The sequence below is a fragment of the Saccopteryx bilineata genome, chromosome 4 (genome assembly GCF_036850765.1).
Source record: "Saccopteryx bilineata isolate mSacBil1 chromosome 4, mSacBil1_pri_phased_curated, whole genome shotgun sequence".
Taxonomy (NCBI): domain Eukaryota; kingdom Metazoa; phylum Chordata; class Mammalia; order Chiroptera; family Emballonuridae; genus Saccopteryx; species Saccopteryx bilineata.
This window is the reverse complement of record NC_089493.1, coordinates 65,826,011-65,843,630: the sequence shown is the minus strand read 5'-3', so window position 1 is coordinate 65,843,630 and position 17,620 is coordinate 65,826,011. Positions and strand designations below refer to the sequence as shown.

Here is a 17,620-nt window from a genome sequence, read left to right as displayed (position 1 = left end):
TTGTAGACCCATTTTTCATCACTAGTGATGATTCTTTTCAAAAAAGGGTCAGTTTCATTGTGCTTGAGATGCATATCGCAAATATTGATTCGTTGTGTTAAGTGAATCTCAAGATATTTTAAGTAATTTTCAATTGTTGTGTGCAATACATTTAACCTCTTGCAATCTCTTGAATGACGATTCTCTGATTATGGCTTTGATTTGTTCATCATCAACTTCAGTAGGTCAATCAGAACATTGGTCATCTTTGAATGAAAAATCTCCAGAACATAATTTTTTAAACCAATTCTGACATGTGTGTTCTATTATGCAATCAACACCATAAACATTACATATCTTTTTTTTTGTGAGCCTCAGCAGCTTTCTTTCCTTTACGAAAATAAAAAAGTAAAATATGTCGAAAATGTTCATTTCTGCACTCCATGTTAAAATTGACTCTAAACTAACAGCTACAAACAAAATTACACACAACTTGTTTCTAAAGTAACCTAAATGTGACTGATACCAAACGCTGAAAGAAAAAAAAGCATAACACTGACAGAAGTCCTTCAAAACAATTACAACGCTGTGTGTGACAACCAAAAATACTTTCTTGCCTACCCAATATGTGATATTAACGTAGGTATACTAGATTAAGTCAATATTTCCTTGATATTTTTTCTAGCTCTTTTTAAAAAACTTACTGTTGAATGAGTATCTCTTGAACAACACATAACTTGATTTTTAAATTTCAATTTGAGAATTTATCTTTACGGATTAATTCACTCAATTTACACCTACCATGATATAATTGAGCTTGGTGCTATTTCTTTTTAAAAATTTACTGTTTCTTTTTACATTCTTTTCTAAGCTTTTTTTTTTTGTATAGATTGAGTTTTTTTTTTTTCCTCTTCTCCATCAAATTGATTAAAATTATCTATACTATTTTCTTTAATATAGTTCATATATTTCTTAAATCTTTAATAAACATACTTTACTTCTCAAATTTTAAAGTATTTGTGTCCTGAAAAAGAAAACATAAATATCTGGAGATGCTTAGGATCACATTATTACCCTCAGTGCCCACATTAAGAAGAAGGCAAATCTAAACATCATGTCTGAAAATGGTCCGTAAACTGCAAATTCCTGGACCATGTGGTTTAACTAAGTTCCAGACACAACTCTTGGGTTTCCACAGAAACAGCTTTTGTAATTCTGGCATTAAGTTTATTTTCTTTTTTATTCCAGGTACCCAAGGAATTTTTTTTTCTCAGCTCTTTTACATATTAAAATGTTTTCTCCAACACACTCTAGTAAGCTATGTTAACTTAGTCTGCCATGTTGCCAGGCCAGTTTTTCTACCTGTAAAATGAATGTACTGATACTTCTAGAGCCATTGTTGGTAGAAAGCACTTCAACCATTTTTGACATCTAGGTATGTAGTGAGTATTAGTTATTATTTTGGTTATTAATGGTTTTGACCACACAATTTTCCATAGCTCCATGACTGGCTTCGCTTGGTCACACAAGGGAATAGTAGAATGCGTTCTCTCTAAGATAGATGGATGGTCACCCCCTTCCCTCTCTTCCTTTTATAATTTCTTAACCCTTATTCTGGCTTTTCCATGCCTCTGTCAGAATAGTATAGTTATATGAACTCAGTCTTTAACCCAACTAATACGAAGTACTTTTAAAGTTTCTCCTTGTGGAAGAATTTTGGCTTCATATTTAATAAATTACTCATATCACTTCATTATTTATATATACATTCTCATTGAAAACTTGATTTGGAGAAAAATTGATACACATAGTACATGACAAATGTATCCTAATATATATATATATTTTCAGACAAGATTCTATCATAAAGGGCATATCTTATAGTATATTCTCCTTGAATTATTGAATCATCCACTTTATCATTGTTCTGCCTTTTTTATTTGACTTATACAAATAAAAGTTAGAAATTACTTAGGTCAATGATAATTAGTATCTGTTATAAAACAATACAAGTAAAAAAGTTATTTAATAGTGTTCCATGGATAGGCAAATAACTTTTAGTCTTTGTTTGCATTTTTTCCTACAAAAAAAAATACATTTACTTGAGTAATTTTAGCTTCTCTAGCCAATTTTATGTGATGATTCTGATGAGTAAATTAGTCCTGAAATTATGTCTCTTTTTACACTTAGGAACTTGGTATTCTATCATCATTCTGTCTTCATGCTGGTAACAAATTTTAAAGGTCATATTGTACCTAATCTTTACTCTGCAAATATTTCTGATGACTTTGTCTTGAAATAATAAAATGATACCTAGAGGACAGAAAATAATTTTTTTGTCTAAAATGCAAGCATCAAAGACACACACACACACACACGTGCACGCACAAATACTTCAAAACAAAAAAAAAAACAGACTTTTTTCTTGGAATTATCAAAATGTGATTTTTTTTAAAGTATAATGATGGCTTTCATAATTCCATGAGGGAAACCTACAGAATGAAGAGGAAAATCTTCATTAGTAAGTCACTGGTTAACATAGCAATGGTGAAAGAGAAAATTCATATGGCAAATGGAAGTAGATAGGCTCTGTTCCTGTTCTAAGTACTAACAGTTGGTAAATTGGAATATTGATGGTCTAAAAATACTAGTCACTGCTCTTGGCAGAAAGCCTGATTGCTTTATTTCTCAAACTCATTTTAATTTCCTCATATAGAAAAAGCAATTCATTTCCTTCCAGTGTCTTGATTGTTTAAAAAGTGATATATTAAGGCAATTTACCTTAAATTCCAATTTCTTGGCTCAGGAGTTTTTAACAAAATATTTGTGTAGAATATGAGCATCTTCCATTTTGTAGTCTACAGGTTATATTTGACTACAAAGACTTATCAGTCAAAGTATTTCTTACCCTCACCTCTGTAGATTAAAACAGTGTCAATACATGACAAAAAATGTACTTCCTTTTATTAATATGGAAATAGGCTTTATTGCTTTTCCTAATTACAAAAGCCTTTAATCCTGTGTATAAACAGAAAAAATGATACAGAGCATTCCTAACTTTTAAAAATTAAATTGAGCCTGACCAGGCACTGGTGCAGTGGAGAGTGGGTTGGCTTGGGAAGCAGGGGACCCAGGTTTGAAACCCCAAGGTCACCAGCTTAAGCACAGTCTCCTCTGGCTTGAGTGCGGGGTCACTAGCTTGAGCGTGGACTCATGGACTTGACCCCGTGATCACTGGCTTGAGCACAAAAGTCTCTGGCTTGAAGCCCAAGGTCACTGGCTTGAGCCCAAGGTCAATGGCTTTAGCAAGGGGTCACTGGCTTGGCTGGAGCCTCCTGGTCAAGACACATTTGAGAAAGCAATCGATGAACAACTAAGGTGCTGCAATAAAGAGTTAATGGTTCTCATCTTTCTCCCTTCCTGTCGGTCTGTCCCTGTCTGTCCCCCCTCTCTCTTCCTGTCTCTGTCGCAAAAAAAAAATAAAAAAATAAAAAAATAATAATAATTTTAAAAGATTTCTTTGTGCTTTTTGTGTTTTATAAAGTATTTTTACAATGAGCATTTATTTTATTATAATGAGAAAATACATATACTTTAGAAAATAATGTTTGTTGTAGAGGATTTGAAAATCTTAGAAACATTTAAAAGAGATTAGTGACAAGTCTCCCAAATTTCTGAATTCATTTTGTTCTTGAGCCCTAGTTCTAGTAGTCAGGGCTCTGCTTGTTCTTGGGACCATCCTCTCTACATGTTTGGTTCCTGATTGACATATGCCAGAGACCCTCTCATTTTAACATACCCAGTCCTGTCCTTTCACTCAGTTGGGATCCTGTTAGCTGTACCTATCTATCTTTCTGCCTGTGCAAAAATGCAAAATGCTACATTTAAAATATTTTTTTTCCTTTTTAATCTAGTTCCTAATGGTGCATTACAAACTTCAATTTCCCCGGGTGGATGGCTAATTTTAGTCTTTTTTCCTTATGTTCTTCTGTCTTATTTTTATTCAGTGCCCCATACCTCAATTTTTGGTCTTATTCCATAAGATCCCATACTCTCACTTCTTATCATCTTGTTTGATACGGTCTTATTTTTCTGCTAAGAAAGTACCTTCTTTCTCCCAGGATGCAGTACGCCTCTGAGGTATAAGAATCCTCTCCTGTAAGATGTAGTATTATATGTTTTTTTATTTTTAATTTTAACTCATTTTTTAGAGAGACAAAGGAAAGTAGAGAGAGAGAGAGAGAGAAACATCAGTTTGTTGTTCCACTTACTTACACATTCACTGGTTGTTTCTTGGGTGTTTTATGATGGAGGATCCGACCTGCAACCTTGGTGTACTGGGACCATGCTCTAACCAGCAGAGCTACCCAGTCAGGGCCTAACATGTTTTCCTTAACTACTTATTTAATGAGTTTCTAAACTCACCATAATTATATCTTATGTTTTGGTGGAGTAAGAAATGTTTCATATCTCATTTATTTCAGAGTAATTTTCAATATGCCCATATCTCCAAAATCAAGAATAAAAAGACTCATATTATCTTTTCCTGGAGATTATGAAAATACCCTCCTACAAATTATTAAATGTTTTCTTCCAGCTTCTATAGTTTTAAATGTTGGCATTTGTTTTAATGCCCCATTCAACTGATTTTCAATGTGCTGTCTAGTAAATTTTCCGCATTTCTTACTTTTTAAAAATTAGCTTCACTCTCTTCTCATGAAATAGCTAATGGCTCCTTTATGAAACCAAGCCAAACAAAAAATTTCAATGAAATCTCAGTTGTCTGTGCAGAACTCTTTTGTTTTCTTTCAGCATGCTTAATTTTTTAGCAATGTTCCTTATATTTATTAATCCTACTAGAGCCTATGGATTTATAGGACTGGCTATATATCACTTGAATTTAATAAAAAGAAAATGAACATGGGGATTAGATAAAATATATTAATCATTTACTTAATCTTAAAATATCTTTTCATGCTAAAAAATAACTTCTTGTTCAGCTGCATTCTAAGGTCATATTGTATTCTTAATTTTCTGTGTTTAGTAACAGACTGTCTTGTATTCCTTTCTAACCAGTATTCCTTTGAGTTAGAATTATTATTTTCACCTACTAAGACAAATAACAAATCACACACACACACACACACACACACACACACACACACACACACACACACACACACACCCCTTGAGCTCCTCAACCCAACTAGAATAGCAAACTGTGTATGGATAGCTCATGGAAAATCTGTTATGCCAAGAATCATTCAATTCACTTTAATAGTGCTGAAGATACCCACTTTGCTAGGCAGTAAAAGGGAAGCAAAGATAAAGAATACATGCTCTTAATTCTAAACAAACTCTTAACAGTTTTTGTGAGACATCTTTATTATGAAATAAACCCAAGAGATTTACTTGGCACAGATTACGTTTGAAAAGTTGTTCTGTCTGTATAAACCCTGATACAAGGTCTCTCACTTGAGTTATTCCTCTACTTTACCATATGCTGCTCTGTGGACTCACCTAAAGCATAAAGGGCTTTGACTGGACCCTCATGGGTAGCATGGACGGATTTTGCTGTTCAAAGTTAGAAAAATTATTAGTAAAGCTTAACTTCCTAGCAGGTAATCTCCCATTACTATTACCAAACATATTCTCAGAAAACACATAATGAGGAAAATGTAATAATAAAAGGAAAAAAGCAGTCACTATAATGTGGAATAGAAAAATAATGGAAAGTTGGTCATTTCAATGCTGTGGGAAGATATTCCAAAATGAGTTTTAAAGATAATAAATGCAAAATATAAATGCCTCCCTCCTAGCATTATTTATCAACTTGGCTCTTACAGAATGTATATAAATATCAATTTCTAATTCATCCACCAGCTGTGTAAAATTATATGTAAATTAACTTCAACGAGTGCCAGTCTTTCCCTCAGAAAGTCACCTATATAGTGAGATATGAGGGACCTGGAGAAGGACTCATCCAAATAAGTCTCTTTTTCTATTGACCACCAGTTTTTGATTGAAAATTCATTACCAGTACTAATATTTAGTATTTACTTAGTTTTAAAGTCTTTGGAAAATATGTTAGTTATGTTACCATCATAGAAATGAGTATTCAAATAATGCTTTAGATAGGTCAGGTAGAAAGGAATGTGAAGCTTAGAGATCTTAAATGTCTAGGATACAAACTCTTCACAGAATATTCATTTGCTTCACATAAAAATGTGTTGTGCCCCTACTCTGTGCCAGTTTTAATGATAGTCACTATATTGGCACTAAGGAGAGAGATATGAAAGATGTTTCCTGCCTAACGCAACCCATTTTAAATACCATGTGATTGGGCCTATGCTAGAAAATTAGCATAGGCCCGATGCTAGTAAACTCAGATCTTCTGGCTACCCATTCAGTAGATTGGTCCACCCCACTGATGGCTTGTTATTAGAGTATTTTCACATGGTATTAAAAATTATCTCCTTCTAAAATATAAATTACCATGGGAGAGTGCCACATTTAACCTTTATTTGCTGCTATTGCTTTCTTGTGAATTAGTTGCTCTACTCCTTCCTAAGGGATAAGCAATGAAAGCTGTTCAGTTGGGCAGAGCATCACCGCATAGTGGGCTTGCCAGGTGAATCCTGGTTGGGGTGCATGCAGGAGTTTGTCTCTCTGCCCCCCTGCTACCCGCCTCTTACTTACTAAGTAAATGAATAAATAAATAGGTAATCAAGGGTCTCTTTCAAAATAGTATATTCACGGGAAAGTAATAATTTTTTTTTATGTTGAAACTCTTCAAATCCACTGACTTGGCTTACATTGGTAACTCCTGTCTTCTTCACAGAAAATGCATGTCTTCAAGAAGACCTTGCAGGCACTGATCTACCCCATGTCTTCCACCACCCCACACAATTTTGAGGTGTGGACCGCTACGGCACCTACATACTGTTATGAGTGTGAAGGGCTCCTGTGGGGCATTGCCCGGCAAGGCATGAAGTGCTTGGAGTGTGGAGTCAAGTGCCATGAAAAGTGCCAGGATCTCCTAAACGCTGACTGTTTGCAGAGTAAGTACTTTGTTAGACAGGTTATGTAAAACCTGCCTTATCTTATATATTTTCAGGTTACTCTCTTCAGCTCTGCTGGTTTTCAGTAAATCCTACTTCTCCTCTCCTACCACTTAATCAAAGAAACATATACAGCCCATTCAGTCATGTAGTTGAACTTGGTACGATTCCTACTGTGTTGAACTCACTCAGCATGGTTAAATTTCCTCCGAGTACCTAGAGTACAACTGCACTCACATGAAGTAGAAAACTTTAAAGTGACTCCCAATCTATTTTTTCATTTTACCTCATAAGAGCCTGATGTGGTAAGTGTGAATATATAACTCAAGTTCCTCAAACAGGGGCCAACACACACCCCTGTGATTCCAGCTACTGGAATTCTTGTCCTAGTCTATTTGTTGTCTGACTTAAGGAGCCATTTTCCTTTACATTCCAGGCACAGGTCTTGGAAGTGGGTCTTGTGTTTGAATGTAAAAAATAGATCTAAGTTACCAAACATGGAACCTAGAGCAAGGATTTTAACTTCTCAGGGCTATATTTTCTTCCACCAAATGAACAGGATTAATAAAATTTACCCCAGAGGGGTATTGGGAAGGCTAAACAAAATAGTCTCTGCTAATAGTCTGGCACATATTAGATGCTCAATGAATCTTTGTGGCCTTTTGATGCTTTCACACTTCTTAATAGGTACACGCCTCAACCTTCATGACATGTTATCTTAAATGTTCCATTTCCAAAAGAGTTCTTTATACTGATACTTTAGCTTAGGTCCAGGAATGCTAGAACATCACACTCTATAATACATATTACTGACTTTTCACTGCCTCATTTATTTGGTCTTGTGTGCTGACCTTAAATCGTTAAACAAAACATTGCCAAAGAAATATAGTAACATGGATTTTCACTTGCAAGTAGTGGGCTTTTTTTTCTTCACATCTCAACATTCTCCCTGTTTATTGTTTATATAAATTCAGTCAATGTAAGGTTCATGGGTTGCCTCAAATTGAGAAGGGACAGAGGAAAATGTCAAGTAAAGATTAAATAAGAAATGCTTTCATGTCTGGCTTTTGTAGAAACAGAAATATACATTCTACAGGCTTCTCTATCTGATTGATATTCTCCTACACAGTCAGATCAGATAGAGGCTATTAATGGTAATGAATACATTTTTTCTTTTCTTAGCAAAATAAGTAGTAGCCCTTTAAAAAATAGAAAATATATAAGTATATATTTAGTAATGACAGCGGAAGAGAAAGGGGATTAACTCAATATTGCTCAGACCATTTACTTATAAAATCTTATAACTCAGTTAAAATCTAGTCCACTTGTTTAGAAATGAATTGTAAAATATGCATCTTAAGAAATAAGCTTATTAGGCCAGTGATGTTTAAGAAAACAGGATAATTATTGCCATCTTGAAACAAGTGGCTTGAATCCCTTAAAGAAATGATGCAGATCACACATGAGAAATGAGCTCATTCATTTAGTCTTTTAAGGAAGAGGAATGGCACATACTTATTAAACTTTAGATGAATTTTTATAATCTATTTTTATTTCTTAAGACAGCATGTATTAGTAGATATTGGCCAATAGATTAGGCAAAATTTTTATTGACGTTATTCACTAAAATGCACATATAATCGGAAGAATCAACAATAGTTCAGAAAAATGAGAGTGTGTATGTATATATATATAGATGTTCTAACATATATATATATGTTCTAAGAAGGGAATATTTATTGTTTTCTTTAATAACACTTTCTTTTTTGCCAAAACCCACACTGTCACATTGAACAGAAAGGAATTTTGCAACTATGTGAATTCAGCTTCACCATTTTCCACAATAACTATCAATAATATTTTAAAGTCTCCCTTTGGAATCAATGACATTTTCTTAAGACATTTCCCTTGATCGTTACTTTTAGCCAGACATTTGGAATGGCAACATCATGTGTGAGACATTTTTGTGTATGTCATCACTGAAAACAAAAGAAGGAATAAAAAATTAAGAGAAAGCAGAGTTGGATGGTGTAGCTAATGTAGCCTCCTTTAAGGAGTTTCTCTGATTTCCTTCTCAAAATGGTCATGCAGTCTCTGTTTGAACACCTCCAGGGAAAATTTAATACCTTGGTAGACACCTGAATTAATCACTGGAAAATTCTAGCTTATAAATGAAAATTTGAACTAAGTCCTTTCTGCCTCCTTAAATTCTATTCTTTAAGCTAAATCTTACCTCTGGAGAAAACACTTAATACAGTGACTTTCATTGAATGTAACAGTTTTTCAAATACTTGAAAGCAATAGTTTTCTTCAGGTTTCTAGGACCCTTATTATTTTGCTCTTTCTTTTCTGCAACCTGTCAGCTTAAAAACATATTCATTCCTCTCTCTCTCTCTCTCTCTCTCCCTCTCTCTCAAAAAAAGAAAAAACAGTTAAACAAATAAATAAATATACATGGTCTGATCAATGACCCATGCAAAAGAGTATTTACATTTATTTTAAATTGATTTGAGTTTGGTATTTCATTCTTATTAAGTCTTGGGTCTGTGATTTTTATACCTTCAGTCAAGTGGGATTGAATCAAATGATGATAAAATCCCACTCACTGCTTAAGTACTTCTTTGAAGGCCTGGAGATACAGGAAAACATGAAATTAGTTTCTTACAGTCTCGTCTCAGCTCCACTTTAGTTAATTTTACTTGGTGGTGGTTCCTACACTTTACTCTCTTTCTGGCCCAAGGCTGACAGCTATGTAGTAAATGGTAGGAACAGAGGAGATGGAGGGAAACAGAAAGACCAATCCTTGAGAAAAAGGAACTGACTTTCCTGTCTCAGTTCCATGTACCAGAGTCTGCTATTTTTTTTTAACTCACTTGGGTTCTGCTATCTAAAAAGCCATATTTTTTCTTTTTTCTTCATAAAAGCATTTGGTTGTTGTAGAATTAAAATGTAAGTATGGAGGAAAAACTTGTGGCCCTGAATGATGTGAATATAACCCATAATGAATGTGTCATTAAAGCTATGACAGCAGTTTTAAACTAGAAAAAGGCAATAACAGTAATGTTGTTTGAGATGAGGATGTGTGTTGTGGGAAACCTATTTAAGGGAGAGATCATCTGTAAAAAATACTTGCTTTTTCTTTTCAAAGTAGAAAAGAGACAACAATATTGGGAAAACATGCAAGTGTCATGGTACCTAACTCCACTGGCCCTTATTTCTTTATACATTTCCTAAGAGGGAATCCCAGAATCCCACTGAATAAACCGTCTGCCTAATAAGGACAAAAAGTATTTCACCAAAAGAAGATGCACAATCCTGTGTCTTCTTTTGTCCTATGTGTTCCCCACTGACATTATGTAAAGCTTACATGTCCTAATTCCCACCCACTGCAAATGCATAACATTAAGAAATCTGGCTAGTGAACTCCCCTGTCGGCAAACTAGATATTGATTCTCCTTCTTTGTACTTGTGTTACCGCATTTCACGATCTTGATGTCTTAAGACAGTTGTTGGTATTGAGCAGCTTCCATGGGTAGGAGCTTTATTCTGGGAATTTAGAGTTCAAAAGAAAGTAATTGATGTTGTTCCTCAATTCAAACCTATTTTTTAAAAATTTGATTCAGGTGAATAGATGTGAATACGTATCTTGGAAACTTTAGACATGTACTCTTTCAACAGCAATTATACAAAATATGCTTATGCAATGAATACTCAGGAAGCTTGGAAGTACAATTCTTTGAATTCACTGCTGAAGTGGCAGACAATAGCCTTTATTTCTCCAGAATGTAGCATACATTTAAGCACAATTAACTGCTTAAAAAATGTCAGTTAAGCAGCAAGTGAAGGCATGAGGACTATAGTTTGAAATAGCATATAATGTTTTAAAGATCGTTTTTTCATAGAGCTATAGAATTTTAGAAAACCTTTAAATCAGAGGATTTGAGAACCCAATCTACTAGTTTTACTGTTATACAATATCTTGTCAAAAAATAAGCAAGCGTCTCTTATAGGTAGAGTTAGAACGCAGGTCTATGAATTCCAAGCCTAGTGTTTTCCCCTGATTTATAAAGTAAACAAAGTTGACCCTAAGGAAAAAACTGAAATTTGTTGAGTTTTATTTGTAGTGCTTTTCCAGTCTCCTATAGAGTACCCCTGTTTGTAAGACATCCTGTGCTGCCCAGACCTTGGTTTAACAGAACTTCCCATCATGTCAACATCTCAATGCCTGTTCTCCATGGCCAATCCACAAATCTTGGGGTATAACATAACTCTGACAGCATACTTCTTTCATTGACTTTTTAACAACACTAAAAAGAAAACAATCTGATAAGTTCATTTGGGTAAAAGTGGGATCAATAGTTAAATTACTTTAGTACAATGGTTAATTCCTTAGTCCAAAAGAATAAACTAATAATGGATGGAGTATTTTCATGTGCTGGGTGAGGCTGCTATAGGGGAACAAAAGGGTGAGTATGCCTTACATAATGACATATAGGTATTCAACTTAAACATAGGCAATGGAGATACAAACACACCTATGTCATAATTCTGAACTACTTGTAAAAGATCTAGTTTCTCATTTTGCTGCCACTGAAATTTTTCAAAACCTCTCTGAGCATCATTTTCCACATGTATGAAAAGAGTTTATAATACCCATTAATGTCCTCCAACTAAAGACTACCACCACTAACACACCTATAGTTTTAAATGTTTAGGTAATTACCCACTGGTTTAGGGAGATTGCAGAGCAGGGTAAATGGTACAGCATCTCAGTAAGAGTATGTAGACAGGAGAAGTTTGCTCTGGGCTAAATGTTGTCTGAAAGTGAAAACAACTCTATAATTCTACAGGTTAGCAAACCTTACCTATAATGAGGGAAGACTAGACAGTGAAGCTAATAGCTGTACTTAGTAAAGAAACAGTAGTCAGTTAGAAGAAGGGTGTTTGCTGTGTGGTGGTTTATACAATGACCTTGTTTTCATTTGTGCTTGGACAAAAATATAAAATGTACTTATTTGTGTTACCTCAACACTGTTATAATGTGAATCTGTGTGGTGGCTGTCCCGAGCTTGCTCATGTAACATCCAACAGGAGAACAACATGATCTAGCTGTGAGTCCCAGGTCAGTTTCCAATGACACTGTGAACTTGTGTCAGCCAAGTTCCTGATGTCAGTCTATTTAAGAGAAGAGAAGGCCCTGGCTGGTTGGCTCAGTGGTAGAGTGTCGGCCTGGCGTGCAGGAGTCCCAGGTTCAATTTCCAACCAGGGCACACAGGAGAAGCGCCCATCTGCTTCTCCACCCCTCCCCCTCTCCTCTCTGTCTCTCTCTTCCCCTCCTGCAGCCAAGGCTCCATTGGAGCAAAGTTGGCCCGGGCACTGAGGATGGCTCCATGGCCTCTGCCTTAGGCGCTAGAATGGCCCTGGTTGCAACAGAGCAACGCCCCAGATGGGCAAAGCATCACCCCCTGGTGAGCGTGCCGGGTGGATCCCAGTCAGGAGCATGTGGGAGTCTGACTGCCTCCCTGTTTCCAACTTCAGAAAAATCCAAAAATAAAAGAGAGAGAGAGAGAGAGAGAGAAGAGAAATAGAAACAATCTAATGTTTGTTTTTTTGTTTTATCTTTTCTTGTTTGTTTTTTGAAAAGGACATGAAGAAATCTATGTAACTAAAAATAATAAGAACAAAAGGGTCTTTTCTTCTCTTCCATCCCTCCCTTGCTTTCTCTTTTTTCCTTACATAGTAAAAATATTTTAGAAATTGTTTACTATTTATACAATTAATTCATTGCCCAAATTCATGTAGATAGTTTTTGGATCTGAAATGATTAGGAAATCTTAAGAAAGCAAGTATCTTGGTAATGCTTGTGAGATATAGTAGCTTTGGCATACAATTGTGAGACTGCATTACTGACTTTGTCTTCTTTTAATATGCAACTGTTTCCAAACTTGTTTTAAACGTTTGTATTTACAATTAATGGGGTGTTGAATCTATGGGGTTGGTATAGGTAGAGGGGGCGAAAATGTTGCTTTGTGTTTTTGGACTCAAGCTCTCTTGACAGTTAAGTCACTTCACAGAAGGCAGCAATTTCTTGAAAGACGGCTACCTGCCCACATTCCCCTGATATCAGTGAAGGGGCCACCCATGGGAGAGGGAGGTGATGCTATGCTAGATCTGTGTTCCTCCAATTATCTTTATGTTAAATATGATATCAGTCCTTTGTTGCTTTGCCAGAAATCAGTGTGCCGTGTGTAGCTTTGATTTTATAAGCAAAAGCAGGCGGCTGACATGAAGACTGGGAGAGTTGCAGGTCGTTTCCTTGACAAGAAGGCAGGCCTGTGAAAAGAGGAGGGTTAAGATGATCTTGAATATAAAGCAGCTAAAGAAAAGGGTAGGAAATACTAACTACTTGTCCACCTACATGATTTGCTAGAAAAAAAAAAACCAGAGAGGTACCAAAAGCAGGCCTGCCTGCATGACCTTACTAGGAAAGGAAAGAAAAGCAACCAAGTTTTTCCTGCTAGAGACTCCTGGAGAGAGAAATGCCTCAGTATCAGGCCTTGTGTGTGCTTTTCATGTGTTAACTCGTATCTTCTCTGAGTTCACCAGCCTCAAATGCACCTAAAAATTTATGAATGTAAAATAATCATTATATTTATTATTACCATTATATTGATGTAGCAAAACCAGTGAGAGTAAACAGATGTTCTCCACACCAAAGTTCAAATTTAAAGGAGTCTTTTATTCAAAGCTGATGACCACACAGAGACCTAAGTCAGTCAAATCATGTGGCCCGAACACAGTTTGAAGTCTGCTTTTAAAGAGAAAATTACACACTGATAGAGGAATAAGGACTGGGGAGGACGGGAAGCATTGCAGTAAAACAAAGCAGTGAAACAAGCTCTTTTACAATATTTATCTATAAGATTAATTCAGGGAGAAACATTCTGGGAACCTCTGCAACCTTGCAGAACTAGCCCAAGGCTACAGCCTGGGAAACCAGACTCAAGGCCAGGGGTAGGGAGTCTTAGAAAAAAAGGAAGTTCTGCTGAAAGTCTCTTTGTTTTAGAGAAAGTAAGTTCTGCTTAAGGTTACTTATTCTAAGAGCCTTTCTCTTCTATATTTCAGTATGTATTTTTTTGTTAAAAATACTATTAATTCTCTCATAGTGTACCCATGCCAGAGTAAGTTGCAGCCTTGAACCATTGCCTGACCTCCTTACCTGTGGGCTGTGAGCACTGAAGGGGCTTGTATAGTGTGAAAGAAAGAATGAAAAAATACTAATAATTCTATTTATCATATAAGTAATACTTAATATTATATATATTTTTTTCTTTTTTAAATTTCTCGGAACTCTATTTTCTTTTATATCCAAGTACTTCATTGGCTCACAATTAGTAAATATTTATAGAGCATTTAGCAGATGGCCGACATTGGATGGGGCACTCTCCTTGGGAGAGTTTTCAAGGAGTTGCTTCCTAGGTCAAGGAATCATGATGTTCCAAACCATAAAATTTCTTATTAATGTGAAATTCCTTAATAAGTGCTCATACCTTTACCTTTTTGACATTCTGAATTCACTATACTTATTTATTAGTATTAAACTATATTCATTATCTTATTTAATCCTAACAAGAACTCTGTTAAGTAAGGCACTATTATTTTTTTCTTTTTGTTTTATAGATGAAGAATTAAAGTTTATAAAGATAAAATAACTATCTCAATTTCAAATGGTTAGTGGGTGACAAACCAGGATTCAAACCCAAAACTCTCCTCTACAAAAGGCATTGTAAGCCACTATAATTTTGCCTTATTTGAAAGTGATTTTTTTGATATATTTCTTCCATTTGGACTTATACCTTTGTTTTATGCTGACTACTAAGTTCATGAGGTATATAAGCCAAACAAATTCTGCTTTCCAATGATGGACACACAGCATTTTTTGTTTTTAATTTCAAATCCAAAGCAAAGGGCCAGGTATACTTTGTAGCTTCATAAGGTAAATTCCACAGCATGTTTCTCATTTTACACTGAATTTATTCTTGTTTATTCCAGGATAAATATCCACATCAGTTGATAAGGTATTCCTAACACATTAAATTAAACACAGACCAAAATTAGTCAAACACAGTAATCATTTTATTTTAGGTTACCCTAGAAATATTTTGTCTTCTTTATTTATTGAGTGTATTCTATTTTCCAAGAAGTATGCTAGATAGTTGGAAAACACAGTTAATTAAGGTTGGCCTTACAGGCTAGCATGTAGGATATATGTACATTCAGTTGGCTGTGACAGTGGTGATTAATAATTATTCAATAATTTTATGAGGCTGTTGCTTGAAATCAGCCATGTTAGGCATATTTACATCACAAAAATTTGCTAAGGCTATAAATCATGTTTGTTTTGCTGTTGTTTGTTATTGTCTATAGCAGGTTGGGGGAGAAAATGTGACCACTGAGTTTAAAAAACCTCTTTTTCTGTTAAGAGATAAGATCATCTACTGAGAATGGAAGGTAATGGGGGTGAGATAGGTAAAGAGAGTAGAAATATTTGGGATCAGCTGTTGAGAAAAATAGGGAAGAGAAGAGACTGAGACCAAGGGAGAATACTGTAGTTAATATGTATATATATAGGTAATTATCTAGAAGATACACTAAAATGTAAATCACCTTAGAAAGGTGGCAAAATTGTGAATTTTACATAAAATTTATGTTTTGGGTTATAAATAAAAATTTTTAAAAAAGGGTTCTGATTATTTGGCTGTCTCATTAAATGACATAGAAGAGAGCCACAGGAGGTAAGTGTGCCTCTGTTTAAGGCTGAATTCTCTCGCAGTTTTGCTGTGCATAATTATTTTGACTGATCTGTCAATTAAGTGTTTTTAAAAATAACCATGATGAATTTTATTTGTACAATGCATTATACTTTACAAAGTGCTTTTACTGTACATTATCTCTTTTGATCTTTCTTTTTTCTCTCTGGCTTGTATATTACTATATTTCAATGAAGCTACTAGACCAGATATTTTGAAAAAAGACTCATATAAATGCACATTTAAGTTTATCTCTGATAACTTTGAGATAACCAGCATAAGCCCAAAAGAAAATGATAAACCCAAAGAGCTAGAAATTCATAACAAATTGTACTTGTTTAATAAATAGTGTTGTTTAAAAAAAGAAAAGAAAAGATGCTTTATGTGGGATTGATACTCAATAGGGTAAGAGAAAGTACTTACAGATCAGTGACAAAAATTAATTATGAATTTTCTCTGAATCTCTGCACTAAACAGGTCTAAGTTAAATTATTTTATTCAAATCAAAAATATAAAAGTAGAAATTTAAAAAAGTTTTATCTCTTTTCTAGAAATAACAGAGAAAAGGGCTTAAATATAAATCTCTGCTAACCTACTTTCCTAGACTGGCAATTTCATAATTTATGGGTCTGTTGTCTATACAAGTTAGAGTTAAGTACAGATATTTGATCCCTTAAAATGAAAAAATCTCCTGACATTCCATCATGGAATTTAGTAGTTTTTATTTGAATTAGCATATATTATGAGGGTGGTGGTCAACTGGCTTTTTCTAAATTAAAAAAATATATAACCCAAAATATATATATTTAACTCTTGGAGACTTTTATACTCTTTCATGGAAACTGGAAGCACTCATTAACACCAAGGTAATAGCTGTTTAGAAATCTGCCTATTGAATAGTTACAACTAATATTTAGTGTAGCCTAAGCTAATTTTGCTGTGTAAGAATTATTCAGGGTGAAGTTAAATTATTTATAAATTATAAATGTATAATTGCCTACAGACACATAATGTACAAATAGGTTAGGGCATGTTTTAAGTAATGACTAGTGTGTTATAAATGGCAAATTACCTTAAATAGAATGCACTGATTTTTGGCATTATTTAAAATGTGATTTGTCCTCAAAGGATTTTTTTTTATTTGTGTTTTTAAAGTTAATTATAGGGAATCTGTTCTTTCTACCATTCGAATGTTCATCTCTTAACTTTCTCTAATTATCCCTTGATTATTATGAATGTATTTTTTCTACTTTAGTAAAAAAATGTTATATTTTCAAATAAATAAAGATTTTCACTAAATTACTGCTGTCAAATTACATATAAACTTATACAAAGGAAATTTAGTAGTTAATGTTTTCTCTTTTATCTGAACTTCTATACTTAAATTGGCTTGGAATTCACAGAATTAAATTGAAAAGACATTACTGAGGCTATCCTGTTGGTAGGAATTGTGCAGATAAGTTATCCCATCTAATCCCCTAACATCTTATAAAATATTGTATGAGTATATCTCTTGAAATATATCTCAAAAATCAATAATACAAGTTGGGCAATACTTAGTCCATGTAGATGGATATTGGAACAATTATTAGCTATGAACACAAGTTTCTTATTCTTTTCACTATATATCAGTTGCTTCTGTGCCCAAATATGTTTGCTTTTGGCAGCGGCAGTTCCTGCAGACACTAGTGCATGGGCTTTTGATTTTTTACTTTATATTCAGTAAGGGACTGTGAGAGTTGAAATACGGCTCACTATTTATTTGTTCTG

The 17,620-nt window shown here is 34.4% G+C and overlaps 1 protein-coding gene across 1 annotated transcript in view; it reads left to right on the top strand.

The window, feature by feature from the left end:
• Positions 1 to 17,620, top strand: part of UNC13C (unc-13 homolog C) — a 665,319-nt gene that overhangs the window by 264,488 nt on the left and 383,211 nt on the right. Inside the window, exon 7 of the mRNA XM_066276244.1 lies at positions 6,821 to 7,040. Coding sequence (XP_066132341.1) covers positions 6,821 to 7,040 — 220 coding nt within the window. The remainder of the gene's footprint in view (positions 1 to 6,820; positions 7,041 to 17,620) is intronic.